The 20,085-nt window shown below is 45.8% G+C and overlaps 3 protein-coding genes and 1 long non-coding RNA gene across 4 annotated transcripts; 1 reads left to right on the top strand and 3 right to left on the bottom strand.

Moving 5' to 3' along the window:
- Positions 1-974: 974 nt before the first annotated feature.
- Positions 975-1,865, bottom strand: LOC135395283 (uncharacterized). Its single transcript, XR_010423016.1, has 2 exons — positions 1,668-1,865; positions 975-1,336 (listed from the first exon to the last, which is right to left on the bottom strand). It is a non-coding gene; the product is annotated as an uncharacterized LOC135395283 (long non-coding RNA).
- A 12,867-nt stretch (positions 1,866-14,732) lies between these two features.
- On the bottom strand, positions 14,733-15,915 carry LOC135393886 (small ribosomal subunit protein uS14m-like). The gene is made up of 3 exons (XM_064624216.1): positions 15,718-15,915; positions 15,484-15,633; positions 14,733-14,972 (listed from the first exon to the last, which is right to left on the bottom strand). The coding sequence occupies exons 1-3, from the start codon at positions 15,772-15,774 to the stop codon at positions 14,790-14,792; spliced, it is 390 nt and encodes a 129-aa protein (XP_064480286.1). The 5' UTR covers positions 15,775-15,915; the 3' UTR covers positions 14,733-14,789.
- A 159-nt stretch (positions 15,916-16,074) lies between these two features.
- LOC135393884 (elongation factor 1-alpha) lies at positions 16,075-18,772 on the top strand. Its single transcript, XM_064624214.1, has 7 exons — positions 16,075-16,121; positions 16,635-16,798; positions 16,879-17,058; positions 17,135-17,582; positions 17,655-17,836; positions 18,033-18,243; positions 18,310-18,772. Exons 2-7 carry the CDS (start codon positions 16,655-16,657, stop codon positions 18,531-18,533), a joined length of 1,389 nt encoding a protein of 462 aa, XP_064480284.1. The 5' UTR covers positions 16,075-16,121; positions 16,635-16,654; the 3' UTR covers positions 18,534-18,772.
- Positions 18,773-18,847: 75 nt separating this feature from the next.
- LOC135393885 (protein Mpv17-like) lies at positions 18,848-20,048 on the bottom strand. The gene is made up of 8 exons (XM_064624215.1): positions 19,970-20,048; positions 19,738-19,791; positions 19,538-19,653; positions 19,384-19,476; positions 19,236-19,331; positions 19,148-19,180; positions 19,039-19,091; positions 18,848-18,990 (listed from the first exon to the last, which is right to left on the bottom strand). Exons 1-8 carry the CDS (start codon positions 20,013-20,015, stop codon positions 18,876-18,878), a joined length of 606 nt encoding a protein of 201 aa, XP_064480285.1. The 5' UTR covers positions 20,016-20,048; the 3' UTR covers positions 18,848-18,875.
- Between the last annotated feature and the right edge of the window lie 37 nt (positions 20,049-20,085).

The following is a 20,085-nucleotide window of genomic DNA, read 5'->3' as shown; positions in this document are numbered from 1 at the left end:
ACATTGCAAATAAACAAGCATTCATTTATTATGTATATGAGTAGAAAAATCAAAGCAAAACATTTTTACACAAAAATATTTATCAAACATAATATGCAAATACAAAAATACACACATGTTATCCGAGAAAAATTTCAAACCCAACAAGTATTTTTATGCATCAAAATTTTAATAGACAAGCATACAAGTTTTAATACTAACATTCCCACTACACTTACACCCCCAATTTTTTTTCTTCCTTTATCACATCAAACATTATACATGAGCAGAAAGCAAAACAGCATGCACTAACATTTACCGAACACATGAAAAATATGTACACACAGGATAATAATGAAAATTTTTCAAATAAAACCAAACAACCATTTCTTATCAAAATTTTAAGATTTTAACACTATTTGAACACAAACAAGCTATTTATGGTAACATATTGCGTGGTAATGGAGCTACTGACAGCAACGACACTCGACACAGCAGGGATTGACCAGCTACCGAACAAAAATAGAATATAATAGACCAAATGGCTCAGTGGATCCTGCCGAGCCATTTTGAAAATAAATTAATGCTAATTTCAGTGATGCGCTCAGTCCATATCTGGCAGGTCGCACTCAACTGGGAAATGTTAGTAGTAAAGAGGAACGACACATTTGCGTACGTACGCACATGCACACAACACATTCATACAGAGAATCATTCACATCTGTGCATGCACATCGAAAAAAAAAAAAAAGACCGATTTGCGATCAGCGTAGTTATTGCAATGTGCAGATAATGCTGATAATTGGCTCCGATTAACACACACAGACAGACATCGCATAGCATGCAAGAGTGCAGAGTGCGACCTGCATGGTGGGCGGAGTGCAAGTCGATGGATTGGGCATGTAAAATGAGAAGAAAAATAAACCTAATAAAGGTTAGAATCAAATTTGGAACCAGACCAGACCAGTGCGACATCTACAAAGCTTGGCTACAGGTACAATTGCAATTTCATCAACATTTGTTGCACAGAAGGGAGATTGTAACAAAATATTGTTCAACAATATAGTTGATGAATGACGAGTTCGATCCAGTCTAGTCCAGTTCAGTCCGGTAGAGTTCAAAGTCCATGGTTCCTGCACGAAGTTCTCGAAGAGCTGTGGTGTACAGGCTGCGGTGGCTATGGTGTTGACACGACGTGGATTTCCTTGAAGAGGTGATGATTCAGCGGAATGGACATGTCGCTCAATTATGCTAACTATACGGCGTATGCTTCTGGCCTGGCCTTGCGATGGACCTGGATTGTCCTCGTCTTCGTTCGTCCGTCTTAGCGGATGGTCGCACTCGGAAGCATGGAGGACTTGGATGCAGCGAGACGAAAATGACTACCATTCAACAATGAGTTAGAGGCAGTGTGTTGTGTATATATAGGCTTCGAGGAATATGATTACTCATAATGCTGAACTTCCCCTCTGAGCATAATTAGAAATCAAGCCAGAAAAAAGAAATTAATTCAGTAGCGGAGGGGTCAGTCATACGCAGTGATGCAAATGTAAATGGCTCACAACTTAACTAGCAATATAAAAGGTCATTAAGAGCCATTAATACGGGTGAAGGCTGGTGCTTTAGACACTTGAGCCTTGAATGGCAATATGCTACTATTACATTATAATTTTTTTTAAGTTTCTCACTTCATGCGCAACGTTCCAACAGCATCAATGACGAATAATGCCACCAAGCAACGATCCCATGTGCACCAATAAGGTAGCCACCTGCAGTCCAAACCCCCGTGGTCCATTGTCCAGGGAACCATGCCATGGAACGTGTTGCGGATCTTCCCCCAAAACAGAAAGGCATGATAGAAACCACACAGCAAAAGGCATTTTAATATTCTGACCACTATTTTATTAGATACATTATGTGGAAACCTGCAGACAAAATTAGATTTACTCAATTTGTTGCAACGCATTGTTACTGAATATAGTGTAGCATTATTCTTTTTGATTTGTGCCAATCTAGCGTGTGTCACCATAGTCTCATTGTCATCACAGCCAGTATTATTCCTGATCGTGGTCAGTTAATGGTACATTACTTCACGCCTCTACTTAATCGATGCTCCGAACAAATACGTTTGGAAATTTCTTTCTTATAGATGAGGATAAGGCTAGTACGTTACGACTGTCTGCAGAATTAGGAAATAATGAAATCCATATCACCACTACTGCAACATGCAGTCCGGAACTCAGCTGGCTTCACATGTCCAGATATCCCATTCAAGGATATCCTCCTGAAAAATAAAGAACCCAAGTGCAGGATGTGTCTTCGTAGCATGCAGTTAACTCAAAGTTTGAATTCGCCTTTGCATTATATCCGATTCAGCCCCTGCCATACAAACACAGTTTAATTTAGCTGCAGAGATTGAGTCTTTGTGGAGCTTATTGTTCAATTCCTATCCTGCTGGAAGAGAAGCGGGCAATGAATTATATCTTTCTGCTATAACTTATTGCACTAGTAAACCATTACAGATGCATCTGCTTGCAATAACTGTAGCAGCCTATAGCTCAAGGTGCATAGCTGAAGACCTAAGCTACCAGCTGTGTTGGCAGTCCTGGTGCTGGAAAATCCATCTCAAAGAGTAAAGCAAAAGCAAAGACAGACAACATTTAAAAACAAACACATGCACCAGCATATTGCATCTACATGACCTCATTCTAAAATTAAAAACAGCTATGCAACAAAAACGCAGCATAAGAGAAAACAGCAGCGATATCCCTGAAAAATACAAGCAGAACGATTAACATACCACATCAACAACCACTACAAAGTGCTGAAAAGGAAGTAGCATTAACGCTGAAAGGGAAGTTAATCGTTAATGCTGAAAAGAAAGCGTCGAGGTTATAGTATAATGCCCAACTGACCTATATTTACGTGTATTGACCTCTCTGGGTTCAATACAGGTAAAAACGCTGAAAGGGAAGTTAATCGTTAATGCTCAAAAGAAAGTGTCGAGGTTATAGTAATGCCCAACTGACCTATATTTACGTGTATTGACCTCTTTTGGTTCAATACAGGTAAAAATGCTGAAAGGGAAGTTAATCGTTAATGCTGAAAAGAAAATGTCGAGGTTATAGTATAATGCCCAACTGACCTATATTTACGTGTGTTGACCTCTCTGGGTTCAATACAGGTAAAAACGCTGAAAGGGAAGTTAATCGTTAATGCTGAAAAGAAAATGTCGAGGTTATAGTATAATGCCCAACTGACCTATATTTACGCGTATTGACCTCTCCGTGTTCAATACAGGTAAAGACGAATAAAGAGACACGGGCACAATGAACGAGACAGAAACACACATTTTTGTTTATACCCTATCATAAAAGCAGCATTCATTTTTTTTTATTTCCACAGCCAACACTCGAAATATATACGTGCGCCCTGGAAGAGAACGTGCACGAGCTAAGCCTAACACGTGCGCAGTATAGATTGTTATCCCCTCCGCTAACACACAATGGAGAGGTATAACCTGTGAGTGGATCGTGTATAGACGCGTTTGGCAACAAAGGCCCGCAATGACAGAGGGCTAGCATCGTTGCTAACCGACCGCCAGCCGGCCGCGAATGCCCGTGACGGCTCCGCAACCAGCGTCGAAAACTTTTACTATGTGCCATACCGGTCATACCATGGTCATATCGGTCACAAGCCCGCGTGATCGCTCCCTTTTAAGCAATCCCTTGTTGTTCGTTCAGTCTGAAAGCATCGATAAATTGCGATAAAGAAAGAATGTGGTATCGCGGAATGGGGGAATGTGGTATCGCTCGCTGGTGCGGAGACGTCGCGGACACTCGTCAGCCCGACCAGTCCGAGCTATAGACCCCATACGGCGCGATCCATCGGCGGAAGGGTAGCTATACGACATCCATCCCTCGGCGCTGTCCATCCAGCGACGTTTTCGTTGAGACTTACTTTTGTGTTCCTCACCAGTTGACCAACACGCAGCGTGGTTTATCCAGAATCGCAAGCACGGGGAGGGGGGTTATTACGACTAAGTTTTAAGAGTATTATATATGTATCATTGCGGGAATAAGCAGTAGGGGGTGAACAAGAAAGAAATGAATGGGGTGTACAGCTTGGGACAAAAGTTTACGGAACACCGGGGTGTCGCATTTCTCCAATGGAGCGACAACCTAGCAGCAAAAAGGAGTGGGCATACATATTGAAAGATGGATATAATAGCCCGCCACCCGTTTCCTATTCGATCGCTTCGTGATAGCTAGCAGGGAAGCGATCCGATGAAGAAATACGCAGGTGCCGTGTTCCGTAAACTTTTGTCCCAAGCTGTACGTCGACAAACGTTTGCGGGGAGGTCGATGTAAAGAGGGGCGCAAAGAGACTGGATAAATCACACTGCCACAGAACGGTCTGGCATTTTTCCTATACCACACTATTTTCCTATGCACAAAATCATTACAATCTAGTGTATTGAGCGCGTTTTTCTCTCCGAGAAAAAGGGACGAAGCTTTACTCCCTTCACCGCGCTCATTACTCCCTAGGTACTCCGAAACAGAGCGCCCCGGACCAACCACCGCCTCGGCTATACTGTTATACAATCATAAAAGCTATAACCGGCGCACCGCCCGTCCGCTACGCTGCTACCTAACGGCCAGAGACTTCTGCCCTAAACGGCTAACGCTAAAACGCCCGCTCCCAGCGGTTCCGCGCCTCGCTATACCCTTCCCAGCGGACGGGCCCGGTATATGGGCGGTGGCAGATCCTCCACACCCGAACGGTAGCTTCCTACGCGTCCCAGGCTACCATACTTACCACCATCGAACGAACGCGAAGGCGTTCTGCTTTGGAGTACCACGCGTTTGACGCTATCTTAAAAGCTGGAGTAATATAGGGACCGCAACATCATTATACAAACACTATATGAGAATACTGACATCATTCCCAATTCAAAACATGGTATCCCCGCTATCCGCGGGCCGTGACCATTTGTGTCTTCTGTCTTCGTCACTTCTATAGACAAGCTAACGCTAGAGATAGCCCTAAGCTGACCGCTAACCTTACTTCTCTCAGCGTTGGCAGCTAATACCACCCTGTTTTCCCAGTGCACGCGCCAATTTGCAATGTGTAGCAGATTTCGAACTTAGCTGAGCCAGACACGCTGAACAAGAGAGACATGACATGAGGCTTGCAGCACGCGCTTTGAGGAAACATCCGTGTAAATTAAAATTTCAATATATAGAAGGATTTTGTAAGAAATAATATGGAAATAAAAACAAGTCGTGAATTGAATCGAATTATGACAAAGTATTATTTGAGTTTTGTGATCAGTGTAGGTGAACTATACATTCGAATTTTTTGGAAAACTTACAATAAAAATTAATGAAGACATCACAGGACATTCGTGGGTATGGTACAGTTAGTAGATGGATATTGCATTTAACTATTGTGTGCATTACAGCGTTAATTCGGTCTTATAATAAATCATTCTTTGCACAATTCATTAGTCAACTGGTACGTATTTCCCAACCATATTAAGTGACAGCATGTGCAAGACTCATGGTTAAAACACTGTGCCCAAAGGTGTTCCTATTATAGTCACATACAATGCACAATACTAAAACCTTATGCTACTAAATCTCACTATCCAGCCTGATAATTCTCTCAGTGGCGACTTTCAGCGTTCAGCAACAGTACCGGGACACGCAATTACGGGCCACTCGATGACAATACACGCAAATACGAACATGTCCAAAAGACCAGCACGACTTTACAGTACCAACGAACACAAAGCAGATTTAATGAAGCAGAAACTGACTGAAAGCAGACGACAACGATAACAGACGAAACAGACAGAACAGAGGTTGCCAGCTCAGTAGAAGCCGCCAATAGAAGCCAACCAGGAATAGAAGCTAAATAACTCTCACGAAACGACGTGAGATCAGACAGGCAAAGCTAGAGAGAAGCAGGGCTCGGAACCGTTATTTTTTGTGGTTCGGTTCAAGTTCCGGTTCGAGGTTATCGGTTCGGTTCGGGTTTGGGTTCAGAACAACCAAAATAACAGTTTGAACCGATATTAATCGGTTCGAACCGGTTTACGTGTGCTGTGTACGAGATGTGAGTGGTAATATCAGGTTCCGGCGATGGCTTGCTCCTCCTTCCATCCTCTTACTCCCTCACCTCTACACTTCATAGGTACGAAGAGCCATGATGCAGTTCACGACAGCAGATCATCCTTTACTGTACCGAAAAGTGCTGGGAAATGGCACACAGCGTACCACTGAACTCCATTGCAAAAGGCTATCACTAATTTCAAGGAGAACAGGGAAGAAAGCGGTCTCGTGGTAGATAGGAGTACCCCAGAGTCCCATGCGCAGGCCGGCACGTTGCTCCTCGTTGAAAAGAGTGAGAGAGGCCGCTCCTGTGTTTTCTTCCTCCATGCTCTGGACCACACGCCAACCCCATTCCCGTGGTCGCTAGAGATCTGCGTTGCTTGTGGATATCACTGTGGACTATTAAAATTTAAGTTGACTTCACAATGCGACGCTGAATGAAAGGAAGCAGCCGAGGCAACAATGCAAAGTGTAGCTGTCGTGCAGCACATCTTTTTTTTTACATCTCGAATCGCAAAAATGTACAGGGATGTCGTGAACCTTTTGGAGGTGAGCTTGTAGGAGGTGCATGGACTCGACACTTCTTAGTTTATCAATTTGTCTGCTCTATAAATTCGGCAAGATCCCGAGCGATGCAGGGAGCTGGTGCGCGGCAGTCGACGGCAGGTATAGGCGTTTGTACCGTCTGGCGAACCGGTTACCGCATCATATTTTTTCGATTCAGTTCCGGTTCGTTCAAGGGGAGACAAAAAATGTTTACGGTTCGGTTAAGGTTCGGTTCGGCGACAAATAACGGTTTTTTGCGGTTTTCGGTTACGGTTCAGTTCCGGTTTCGACCCCTGGAGAGAAGCCACACTATCCAAAACGATCGCTAATATAAGCTCACCGATGCACTGGATCACTACGACAGCACAAGGAACAACCATAAAATTCACGAAAAGGACAATGACCGCCAAGACAACGCCTCAACGAAGCCATTTCCCGGTACTCATTACCGAACGTTGTGTCCGCCACCGAGAGATTATCCTAACCGACAGTATGCACACAAACACTTTTCAAACTGCTATGCCTATACTGACTACTAACTACGCGCGAGTTTCTAGCACTGTTTCTAGCACTGCGAGTTCCTATAGCTGCTGTGGCCCTAGCAATTATGGCCTAACAGCTATGTCTTCTTCAGCTCTGTGTACTGCCACTCCATCACTGGTTCCTGGACTGGATTGGGCGTCGTAGATCGCGCTGCTGCCAGCTGACTACTGTTCGCAGCAGCTCACTAAATTAACACCTAGAAGCGCGACGTTCTAACTGCTGCGACACTAGCAATTATGCCCTACAAGACCTATGTCTTCTTCAGCTGGTTCCTTGGCTGGGCGCTGGAAGCTTCGTAGATCGCGTTCCTGAGTGCTAATATATACTGCGTACAGCAGCGCACTAAGTTAAAAATAGCTACCACGCGCGCGGCTGCTGACAGATCACTATACACCTGGCTACCGGACTCCGGCTTGTGTCTCCAGCTCCTCCAACTCCACCGGCTAACTCCGCGACACGGATTGCTATTACTCATCACGACAGATGTCGTTTAACTACATTACTTCGACAACAGACTATTATGAAACTGTTGTGCATTTCAGGAAAATTGGGAAAATTATCATTTTTGTCAACGTTCTTAGAGAGGTAGCATTTACTGGTTAATGATGCCGAAAGTTACCATAACAATTACAATGAGATGCACCTACATGTACTGATTTGGCTCACAATTTGGATTTAATTTACATCAGGCAACAGGCGCCAGCCTTACATACCCTGAACTGCACAACACAAACACAATTTTAAGAAAGCCCTGAAGCTAAGAGCTAAAAGATACCTCGGGCACAGTGAGCAAAGGCATCATGCTCCGAGCACTTGCTCGAGGCAAAATCCTTCACTACAAGAATTCATAACACTTTACCGGAAACCAATCCTGACCAGCAGATACCACAGAACCCACTATATTTATTAACTACCTTAATAAGAAGAGTAGTGCATTACGTCTAGACAGGACATTCCAAGCTGCCTCTCACAATCCGGAGATAATACCCAGCCCTCCGTGTGCATACAAAAGCCCAATGGTCACGGCTTCCTCCTCCCCCACTAGCACTGTCGACCACAATATATACATAACTAAAAGCTGACATGCACTTCTATCAGGTGCGAGACAGTCAGAATGGCCTGTCGGGTTCTGCGTCACCACTGAATGCTACTGCTAATAAAATGTACAAGACGCTTACCAATCTTCTATGCGTCGCTCGAGGCGCCACAACGCAAACACATCTTCTCCCTATCCTAAGACGTGCACCATTATGCTATCGATGTCTTCTGCTTCCAATGACCAGTTCGCACCTGGAAAGACAAGGAGAACGGGAATAGTTGAACTACCAATATATTTTAGATATTGAACGAGTCAAAATAAGCAAAAAGGAAAAGAGAAAGAAAACAAAATGGACGCCCATCCAAAAATCAGAGCGCAGAAACCCTACTATGCTGCACGCGCGGACCCCCTCTCAGGACGCTTTGCCCTCCTCACCCCCGCCCCGGGTCCCAGCCAATCATAAAAAAAGCAGGCCCGCCAAAAAAGCGCATAGCAACAGAGGATTTCCCTTGGAATCCATTGGAAGAAGCGAAAAAACAAGCAATACGCACCACAAGTGTTTTTGAAACTTTTAACTCGGCAGACAGATACTAGTATAAGGGCAGCAGCCTTTTGCTGAATCACTTGGCGGAAAGTCGCCTGGCGACAACAGTAAAGCAATCTTCCCAAAACCCAGCACTCAAACGAACAATTTTAAAATGAGTAGACGAAATACTTTTCTGGAGCACTCAACAAGTCATCTCAAAATAAAATTTGAAACCGAACCATAGCAGTCTATCACTTTCGGTTCACAAGGGGCAGCTATGGCGATGTCCGCGACGGACTCTTCAAGAAGCTCAAAAATCAACGAACGAACCTTAAGAACATACACGCTAGTTGCCCACGCAGTCGTCGCAACCACGATATCAGAATATCACCAAGATATCAGAATATCAAAAGATGCGTACCTGGGCCGCGACACCACAGTTTTCTGGTCGGAGCCTGCGTCCTCATTCGGCACCGGTTCAAAGCAGAAGTGCGGTTTCTGCCAAGAGGTCTCCTTATGTACCTCTGACCCATGCGCCCCTATCGGACATGACATCAAATTCATATAAACCATTATAAGTTAATATTATTGTTGCTGTTACACTTCTCCACCGAAAGGATGTGCGGTAACACAGCAACGATGATATATTTCAAAGTTTATGGAAATGAAAAGTTGAAAATTGGGGGTGGTGCGAGCTCCTTGGAAGAGCGTCACCGACATCCCAGCTTCAACTTTTTGGATATACATTTGAAATACAAAAAAATCGTGTTCTGGAGACATAAATGAGACATTCAGAGCTACTTCACTCGATGCCTGGAAGACTAATTAAGTTCCAGTTACAGATATTTTTGCAAATAAGAAGAGATATGAATCACACGGACGATAATTTATCGGGCGCTTCGATAAGCCTAAGACAATCAGACGACAGCACTCGACGAAGCTAAATTATTCCTATCCGATTAATTTGACGATACCCATACCAGGAGAGGCGTCCAGAAGGACCCTGAATGGATGCAGACAGTTAGCCTGTGGGATATTTTAACATTTTCCTCGCTTTCCAGGTTATTTTTCTTTTTTTTTCATGCTCTCGTACTTCACGGAGGGGTGTCATTCTAAACCAACACGCTGTGAATATATTAACGCTAACAGAAAGTTGAAAGTAGATCCCGTGTGTCCCTTAGACTTGTGGTGTTTGCTATTGTGCTTTAGATTTTTCAGGGTATCTCAATGCACGAAGGAATTTATTTCGAAGAGCGCTTGTGTACAATGCAATACCTGGTCTAAGTCAGATCTATAGTTATGGCCCATGGCTAATTGGAACCATTTCACCGCCTTTCGTTAGCTAAGCGGTAGAAACAACGAGCTCCGACCTCCAAGTTGACAAACTCTTTGAGATAAAGGGAAGCTTTTATTTGATCTATTCCGATCTATTCATTCGACTGTAGTACATTTTATTGTGGGTTTCTGAGAATGCTTATTAGCCGATACAATTCAAGACCAAGCCACAGTTCAAGAGCGCAATGCTTTGACCAGTACATGTAACGAGAGTTGAAAAGCTGAAGGCATTACGTCCTTAGGCACGTAGAAGGCATCTAATATGTAGGCTCTGCGTTCGGATCCACGGGGAGAGGCCATGATACCCTGACACCCGTTACCATTTGTCGTCACCGAGTGCTGCAATTAATCTTAGGCAGAGAGTCTATCTAGCATGCTGTCCAAGACCGACCCACCCACCGACCCCACCCCCATATCTGAAACGTCCTGAGGTCCCACACGGGTATCATAATTCACCTTGTATAAATTAACTGTAATTTCCCATCTGTCCCAATCCAACACCTAACCCATTAGCGAGAAGAGGGACTTTACACGTTGTCACTTACCTTTGTGCAAGAGGTATATATCCGTAAGCACACACATAATGGCACTGCATCCATGACAACCTAACCAACCTCATGCGTGATCACAGAGTAATCAAAGGATCAAAGGACCTGCCATACGGTTCCAGGGCTTTCTTACAGGCACGTGGTTACGCATGTAAGCTACACCTTCAGCATTGAATCGAGATCAACACATGTTAATACAAGATCAAGAACATTGAATCCCTGAGGCTGCTTGCAACGGACACTGAAGAGGCGTCTTTCAAAAGAACGGGCAACGAACAGAAGGATCGTTCAAAATCGCACGTTTTCTTTGTTTTTGCTCCTAACGGTGACTCTGTGATTTCCCTTTCCGAGTTACGAACACGTGATGCAGCCATGAGGTCGCCTAGGGAAAATTGTCTTCAGCCAGTAGGGACATCTCGTGGGGCATCTGTAAGGGACGCATGGACATCTCGAAGGTGGGTCTCGCGAAACACGGGAACGAGCGTGAATTTAAACGATGGAATAGAAAGGGATATTTCTAATTCCGAAGCAGAATGTTATGTAATGGCTTGGCGTCGTGTTTAGGCAATGGTTTGGATGTTACACAGGGTGTCTGTCTTTTGAACGGAGCGCTACCTGCGTTTTAAAGGTGCGTCTAGGCACGCGGGCAGCAATCGAACACGAAGTGATCGCGCTAAGCCATGTGACAGCTGTCTTCGATTGCGCTTCACTTTGTGAACCATTGCAAAGTGTGGAAGTTTTCACATTCACTTCATCGGAGGTGCAAACTTTGCACTGCTGTGACTGGACTAATTGGATTAGAAGAAGTGTGGCGGGAGTGCAACGCGGCTACGTCTCCGACGCCCGTGCAACGTTTCGTGTACAGTGAAGCAGACGCCTTGCGAGCGACGTATAGTATCTGTCACACAGTGCTTGTCAGCTATATTTTATAATCGATGTGGTGCATACTGGCAATAACTTTTGTCGAGGAAAGAACGTCACGGCTCCTCGAGTTTAATAATAAGACCAAGGTCGCTCAGAACACCTGTGACAACTGGTCTATCACTTTTCTGCTCGATTCAGGAATAGCGCAGTTTGTACGAGAGTATAGCACTCGTTTAGCATTTCGTTTGCACTATACGCGAGCTCGTGCACTCGTTGACGAATAGGGGAAGATGTTTATTAAGAAACAAAAGAAATGAAAGGTGACGAATAGGTGACACTTGTTCTGTTTGATTGATAGTGAGATCGCGTACGGTAGTGGACAGCTGCGGATCTGGAGGAGGGAGGGTTCATTCGTCCGGCCTCACCCCCCCCCCCCCTCAATTTCTGTCGGCACCAAGTGCTTCAATTCACATGGGACAGTGCATGTAGCATGCTGTCCGTAGCCAGACCCCCCGAAGGAAAGAAGACAAAGAAGACCCTGGATCTGCCCGGTCGACCTACCGGCACTGGAACGGGGTAGTTAGTTCAAACAGCCTTGAGAAATAAAGGATGCTACTAAAAGAGTACGCGAGTGTGCTGTTATGTCTTTAGAAACACACACACACAGATAGAGGAATGCGAACTGTGCTGTGCACAGTGTAAGACCGTTTAATCGGGTTTAACCCGAACACGCAGAACCCTAGGTATCCCGTGCAGGAAATATGTGCTGGCGGCACAACGTGGTGCGCACAGCATGTGACATTGTCCCTGATGCACTACGGTCCACACCCTCTGGTGACTGGACTGATGGTTCCTTCTGTTTATTCCCCTGCTCCCCTCGAAATTTTTATTACATGTTAGCTCCGCGAAGCGACTGTGGCTGTACGAGTGGCGTACAGACGTGGACAGATGGAGAGAGGGCAGCAGGAAGGAGCGGAGGACAGGGGGATCAGTAACGCGTCCTGGGCCGACTTCAGGGGGAACTGTGCCAACAAACCCAGGGAAAACCTCAGCTCCCCTGGAAATGTATCCCCAAAATGCACCCCTGGATGGGGACATAGCGAGTCCTCTTCTCCGCGAGCCGGGCGGGATTCTCCAGGAAGGATGTGTTCGGTGGTCGACCTCCCAAATGTTCGCCTATAAGCATTGGCGTCCACATTATTTTTACGGGGAGGGGGGGGGGGGGTCAAAGTCTCACTTCTTTTCCTGGAGAAGGACGCTGCGGACTGTGCGGACTGCGCAAGCGTTGAGGGAGAGTGAGGTTCATATTATTATGGCATCTGTGAAAAAACATGACGCCCTATGAATACAGAGTGCACAGTTCTCACAAGTGTCCTTGAATCTCTAGAGTGGCACGTCCTCCTTGCCCCCTCTAAGTACGCCCACGCCTCTAAGGAGGACAAGGACTACAAGGAGAGGACAGCTTTGGTCCCGCTGATGTGCCACTGAAATTTACGATTTCTTTCTGCGGAATGCTTACTGTCGTTACATCAGCTGAGATGAGGTTGTCGTAAAGACAAAATTAGTTGATATACATTCTAAAAGCTGCTGCATCTTCGGGTCATCTTCCAACCCTGATCCACGTGTGCCCATACTCGTTTCGGATCATTCGGATGTTGTAACTTTTTCTCCCTTCTTCTCTCTCCGAAGCTGTTATGGACGGACCTGCATGGCAGTCGACGTTTGTAGGCCCGGTGGGCCCTATCGCTGTAAAATAATGCTTGGGAGTAGATATCAAGTAACTCCTTTCGCTTTGTGCTGAGCATAATAGGAATCTGGTGCCAAATGTAGACAAGTGGCGTCACCTGCACGCGAAACTTCGAACTATGAGACCGAGCGCTGTGCTCGCCGTTCTCGGCACGAACGAACAGTATCTCCCGAATCGTAGTCAGTGTGTAAGTTTAATCGACTGAAACCCATTGATCAGAGCCAGCGGCATTACCAGAAAAATATTTCCGGGGGGGGGGGGGGGGGTTCTATCTAAGGAGACCTTACATGGGAGAGGACGATTTCCCCTTCGTTTCCCTCTCCCAAATGAACTACCTAAGGTACCATTTCGGAGCACCCGCCAGAATCTTTCCTTGGTCCCTGGCCAAATCCAGCCAGTGGCGTAGCCAGACCTCCAAGGTAGGGGGGGCTCGATACGAAAACTCCCCCCCCCCCCCCCCGCTGATCCTGTGTCGACAACACACACATACTTGTGCACACTGCAAACTGAGGATTAAAAAAAAGGAACGAAAATAGTTTATTTAGACGTTCACAATACGATTACATGTATAGGCTTTCATGACCAATGAGGTGGTGTCACGAGATTGGAAGTATTCACGTGCGGGGGGCTTGGGGGCCTGACCCCCCCCCCCCCGGAACTTTTCCAGGGGGCGGGAGGCCCCCTTGGGGAAGTCTACCCAGCTGACACTCAAGATGAACGTTTCGATGGATATCCTAAGAATCGCGTGTGTCATGCGAGTGATCATGAAAATTCTGTGAAAATTTGCCTCACAATGTCGCAACACGGAATTCCCGACACCCTGCACGACCTCTGTGCATAAAAAAAAAAAGGGGGGGGGGACGTTGTATCCGGCCCCCTCCGGCAGATGGAAAACTCTCCGCCTATGGGCTACAGCAAATATTGAATAAAAATAAATAAACAAATAAAGCGGGGGTGAAATTCTCTCTCCCATATACAATTCCATTGTCTTTGCGAAGTGTTCGGGAAGTAGTAATTAATTGTTAAAAAAGAAGAAGAAAAGAGGGCCTGGGGCAAGGTGTCGAAGCGAACACCCCGAACACCCCGAAGCGAACACCCCGCCAGGCGCTCGAAACCAAAACTGAAGGTAAGATAAAAATCAAGCCAAGGCAGAGGTCAATCCAGTGGCTAAGCCAAGCAGAGATTTTTACAACATGCTCTCGTCGCGTGAGAGAGAACGTGACGTGGACGGATGTGGAAGATGCATCGGGATAGGAGATTACCGTGTGAACTCGGCATAGCAAATGTCAGGTCAACAAAAAAAGTTTTTCGAACTATTGGAATTCCACCGCTATTCGTACCAAGGATCTGACATTTTCTGCACTGTGCGTGTTGCTGAACAGTTCACCTCCTGCCTTGTGGAAGAAAAAATTGTCCTCGGCCGAGTAATATAGACTAAATTACTTCGCAGAAGATAGCACACTCTAAAAACACAGGGCGTCAACTATAATTAACTTGTTTGGGCTCAATATTTTTATTGAATAAGCTAGCTTCTTCCCACCCAACTTTACCACATAGCACGCTGAATCCCCGACAGATAGTTATAGTCCGACAAGTGGCGAAACATGTGCCTTGACAGACGCCAGGGCCTAAACCAGCCCCGAGAGCGAGACGTCACAACACACCTCCCGTGGATCCGAGTGAAGCAGCTGTCAATTGGGAGTGCGGCTATCTCTTTGTCCGCTATTTCCTGCAATTAATAAAGATATTAGGGTTGAATGACATACTGGCCTGAAAACAGCACCAATGCATTATGTACATGCAATACCCAAAAACCTGCGTGACAGATTCGCCTTTTTTACGATCTCTCCAAGAACTGAGCTGCATTATTTGTTTTTGAATATATTTTATGACGCTCTAAAAAACGTGACAACGTGCTTGCATATTCAACACACGACGGCCACGTTGGCGTAACTAGGAAACACGTGGCCATCGACCTTTGGGATTATTCGTACCTGATTTCGCAATGGGTGACCTCCAACTCTGTGCTTAGACATCATACGCGTTCAGGCAAACGAGAAAATTATTTCGTTGCACAGCTATCTTATGTGACCTTCACAACGAAGGGCTATCATAGCAGACAACTTTCCATTTTTTTAATTAAAAATTTCCTTCACAAGTACATGAGACATTAAACACAGGTGACAACGTAAACTGCAGCTACAATGTCAGTTTCAAAAATATTTTAATGCCAAAATTACCTGTAAACTCTTTGGAAGAACATCGTTTTTGCGAATAGAGTTGATATTGATCCGCAGCCTGGCGTACTCCTTTACTATTCGACGGCGTTTAGCATCACGTGCCATTCTCCAGTCTGTGTACATTGTGCGGTAGGGCACGTAAGCTTGTGTCTGTAATTCAAAATTTCCCATCAAAATTTCTGTCGTATACATTAAGATTGCGAAGGACAGTCCCTGCAAATTCAAGTCACTTGCCTTGCATGCATTTAGCAAGGTTGTGGTGCATTGCACCGCACCTCGAAGAACGTTCATATTATTTGCGCTTGTTTCACGTGGCCTCACTGCATGTATAAAGATTCTGACGAAAATTCCTTCCTTTTCACGAATAAGGAACCTGATTCCGCTACATCAACAACAACGGTATCTCGAGGCTGCCATGACAACTGCCCTGCACCAAACGTAACACGTCTAATATGCAACACTTTCTTGATGTAGGGATTTGTATAGAGAAATTTATCTTTCGTATTTATAAAACATACTATTTTCTACAAAGTTGGTGAAATTATGGCCTTACATATACACATGTGACGTAGCACCGAGCACATATATAGCACGTGACCACACTGTTCATCTCTCTTCGCTCTGCGTCAATTGTTGAGGTAAGGTGTAACCCATCTGTATCTTGCGTTTTGTATAGGTAAAATTTGGCATCGACTGTTAGCAAGTAGTTATTTGTGTAATTTTAAGATCTGGTTTGTCATCCATGGTGTTATTTTAAGTTATTTCACTGTTTTCATGCTTGCCAGTCAACTAAGTTACTTGGGGTAGCCGGCAGATGATGTTATCATGGCGGTGAATGACGACTTGTTCGTGTCTTCTTTTAGCGTCAAGTTTTCATGGTCTGTGCACTTCTGAGTGTACTAACGTTGGAAGTTACTATTGCTATACACTCTGCATGGATTGCTACAACTGTGCTCTCCGTATTTTCTCTGCGATTTGGCTGGCCCTCGTGGCGTTACATTTATCGGGTCGCCATTTTGACTTCCCAGGGAGTTCCACGCCGCTTTGTCTTGCCGGGCGCTAGTTATTGCTTCGCTGGCTTTAGGCTCAGTTTCTAGTCGTTTTTGGCCTTTCAGAGGCGCGTGAATCATGGCTGTGTGAATCCATTTCAGACTGCTAGCAAACAGCTAAAATGGGAAAGGAAAAGACCCACATTAACATCGTGGTCATCGGCCACGTCGATTCCGGCAAGTCTACCACTACCGGTCATCTTATCTACAAATGCGGTGGTATTGACAAGCGTACTATCGAGAAGTTCGAGAAGGAGGCCCAAGAAGTAAGTCTTGTCGTGCATCCGACGCCTCGATCAGATTCGCCATATTGCCGTCACTGAGGCTGATTTCGCTTCCCTCGCAGATGGGCAAGGGTTCCTTCAAGTATGCTTGGGTCTTGGACAAACTGAAGGCAGAGCGTGAACGTGGTATCACCATTGATATCACTCTGTGGAAGTTCGAAACTCCCAGGTACTACGTCACTGTCATTGACGCTCCCGGTCACCGTGATTTCATCAAGAACATGATTACAGGCACATCTCAGGTGAGCACGACTTGTCGAGTGTTTTGCTGCCAGCAGTGATCAGTTACCCTTGTATTGACATCCATTTGTCTTTCAGGCTGACTGTGCAGTGCTGATTGTCGCCGCCGGTACTGGCGAATTTGAAGCCGGCATTTCCAAGAACGGTCAGACCCGCGAGCATGCCCTGCTGGCGTACACGCTGGGAGTGAAGCAGATGATTGTTGGCGTGAACAAGATGGACACAACTGAACCCCCATTCTCCCAAGCTCGTTTTGAGGAAATTCAGAAGGAAGTGTCTGCCTACATCAAGAAGATTGGCTACAACCCTGTGACTGTCCCCTTTGTGCCAATTTCTGGCTGGAACGGAGACAACATGTTGGACGCCAGTCCAAACATGTCCTGGTACAAGGGGTGGTCCATTGAGCGCAAGTCTGGCAAGTCTGAAGGAAAGTCCCTTCTGCAGGCCTTGGATGCCATGGAGCCCCCTACCCGTCCCACCGACAAGCCCCTGCGTCTTCCACTGCAGGATGTCTACAAGATTGGAGGTTTGTGCTCTTCCCCTGTCAGGTGACTTGTTTCCCCAGTCGTGTTCGTAACACGTAACCTGTGTTGCCTAGGTATTGGCACAGTACCCGTGGGCCGTGTTGAAACCGGTGTCCTCAAGCCCGGCACTGTAGTCACCTTTGCCCCTGCCAACCTGACCACTGAAGTAAAGTCTGTTGAAATGCACCACGAGGCCCTGACGGAGGCTGTGCCCGGTGACAACGTGGGCTTCAACGTCAAGAACGTTTCCGTCAAGGTACCCTCACGGTTTTTTAATCATCCAATGTCTCTACGAGGAGGGTCGTACCCGTGACCTTTTTTCGTTGTTCATTGGTAAATACGAAATGCAGGTTGGCTTCTCTGTCTAGATCGATGTCTAGCCCCGATGCCAGCCGGCAGACACTTTAGCTTGTCGTTGCGGCATTTCGGTTGACAACTTTTGTTCCATCTAGGAATTGAGACGTGGCTACGTCTGCGGAGACTCCAAGGATACCCCACCCAAGGCAACCGAGGAGTTCACTGCCCAGGTCATTGTGCTGAACCACCCTGGCCAGATTTCCAACGGCTACACGCCCGTGTTGGACTGTCACACCGCACACATTGCCTGCAAGTTCCGCGAGATCAAGGAGAAGTGCGACCGTCGTTCTGGCAAGAAGCTGGAAGGTGCGTCTATCTCGCATTGCGTCTGGCGATTCACCCCGCTCATTCTTTATCGTTCTTAACCCGCAGACAACCCCAAGTCCATCAAGTCCGGTGATGCTGCCATCATCGAGTTGGTTCCCACAAAGCCCATGTGTGTGGAGACGTTCACGGACTTCCCTCCCCTTGGCCGTTTTGCCGTGCGTGACATGAGGCAGACCGTGGCCGTAGGAGTCATTAAGTCTGTGAAGCCCAAGGACCTCTCTGGTGGCAAGGTGACGAAGGCTGCGGAGAAGGCCCAGAAGAAGAAATAACTATGGCTTGGCTGGGCCGCAGCCACCTTGGCAGGCCACGGGGCCGGAAAGGGGCTCCTGGCGCACTTCCGTTTGATTGCTCTTTTTCTCAACATTTGGTTGCTGTGTCAGTGTCATCGCAAGGAGTTCAGGAGGAAAAAATGCTGTGCCCCTTATCCCCCCCATGTTGAAACAAAGTTGTTGTCCATTGGGTGTTTCTATTTTAAAGTGACAGAATAAAGGTCAAGCTGTACCTCAGACTCCCCCAAGTTGTCTGTTTTGGAACTTGCACCCACACTTTGTAGGTGAAGTGGGTGATTTATAGACTTGTGTGCTGAAAAATAGTTTATTAATAGTCCCTATCTATTCTACATATATCATTTCTTTTGGGTTCACGTGTCCTTTAGTTTCTAGTCTGTTTGCTTTCCATGATAAGTAGGTGTTCCATATAACTGCTACACTGTTGGAGTACAGCAGCCTGCAAAAGTGGGTGCATTAGTGGTGTTCACTTTATTGGAGGACATACCTCAGGTGTAGAGGTATTATGTAGAAGTTCACCAGTTGTGCAGCTGGCCAGATCTGTGAATGGAGTAAGTTGTCAAATTTGCAGGAATGAGGACCCCTGTCTAGCTTACCATGTAAGCAGTCTTGAGGATTGTAAAAGCATCCTGCATTGAAATAAGAATGTTAAGAAGCTATGTTAAAAAAAAGCTCAGGACATACCTCCTTTATTGTGGTTTTAATGCCTTCTGGTCCTTTACCTTGGAGGATTCCTAATACAACAAGTATGCTTGGCAGGTACACAGGCGCAAATAGACCCTAAATGAGTTTTAATGTGGTTAACAGCGACTACTATTACCCTCGACCTAACCTGATCCACGAAAAGCTTCTTGAGACCCGCGGTCTTTGATATGGTACCAAACCTCCGGTCCAAGAAAATATACCAGTACCGAATTAATGGTCCCTGGTGAAAAGTTAAAATACTATTCATAGGCGTATCTGATGGCTTTGTAGCCGTCCCGTACCACATATCCAGATCCTAGGATAAAGAAGCGACCGGCCCTGAGGAAGTCGACTTCGTCAATTTTATTCCTCTCGATAAGTGTCTGGCTTACGATGTCGCTTGATCCCATTAAAGTTCCTGAAACGGAGTTCAAAGTGCTCATGAGACCTGCTGTGTCCCCGTTTAAGGACAACCAATTCTGGCGAAGTATTTCTGGCTCACCTGTCGTCAGGACTTGAGTCTTAAAAGGATGTTTCGCTAATAAGCGTGCATAACCTTTGTAGATAAAAGACATGGCTATAGGAGTTATCGTAAATTCCTAGTTATCGTAAAGTTACTTAATTAACCGCATTCCTTCCTAATAGTAACAAAAGTAAACCGTTCTCGTGCTGCGTTATCTAAGAAGCGAATAACGGTGGTTGCTTTTATTGAATTAACTGAAACTGATGCTCACGATAGTATTCCCGAATAACATATTGCGAGAGAAAACCACACGCCATACATCTGAATCACGCTGATTCATTTGAGCTTCCTCATCTCTCCGCTAGGCAGACAGTCACGTGCATCATC

This window comes from Ornithodoros turicata, chromosome 5 (genome assembly GCF_037126465.1).
Source record: "Ornithodoros turicata isolate Travis chromosome 5, ASM3712646v1, whole genome shotgun sequence".
NCBI classification, from domain to species: Eukaryota; Metazoa; Arthropoda; class Arachnida; order Ixodida; family Argasidae; genus Ornithodoros; species Ornithodoros turicata.
The sequence above is the reverse complement of the archived record's forward strand: the minus strand, read 5'-3'. Positions and strand labels throughout refer to the sequence as shown.

Excerpts from the sequence above, each read along its gene's own strand:
- LOC135393884 (XM_064624214.1), top strand. The coding sequence starts at position 16,655 with ATGGGAAAGGAAAAGACCCACATTAACATCGTGGTCATCGGCCACGTC. Across the intron at positions 16,799-16,878 it reads TCGAGAAGGAGGCCCAAGAA|ATGGGCAAGGGTTCCTTCAA; the intron begins GTAAGTCTTGTC and ends CTTCCCTCGCAG. Across the intron at positions 17,059-17,134 it reads TGATTACAGGCACATCTCAG|GCTGACTGTGCAGTGCTGAT; the intron begins GTGAGCACGACT and ends TTTGTCTTTCAG.
- LOC135393886 (XM_064624216.1), bottom strand. The coding sequence starts at position 15,774 with ATGAACGTTCTTCGAGGTGCGGTGCAATGCACCACAACCTTGCTAAAT. Across the intron at positions 15,634-15,717 it reads CCTTGCTAAATGCATGCAAG|ACACAAGCTTACGTGCCCTA; the intron begins GCAAGTGACTTG and ends TTTGAATTACAG. Across the intron at positions 14,973-15,483 it reads TTCTTCCAAAGAGTTTACAG|GAAATAGCGGACAAAGAGAT; the intron begins GTAATTTTGGCA and ends TATTAATTGCAG.
- LOC135393885 (XM_064624215.1), bottom strand. The coding sequence starts at position 20,015 with ATGGCGTGTGGTTTTCTCTCGCAATATGTTATTCGGGAATACTATC. Across the intron at positions 19,332-19,383 it reads AGAAGCTTTTCGTGGATCAG|GGTCTATTTGCGCCTGTGTA; the intron begins GTTAGGTCGAGG and ends AAACTCATTTAG. Across the intron at positions 19,092-19,147 it reads TCCTCAAGACTGCTTACATG|ATCTGGCCAGCTGCACAACT; the intron begins GTAAGCTAGACA and ends CTCCATTCACAG.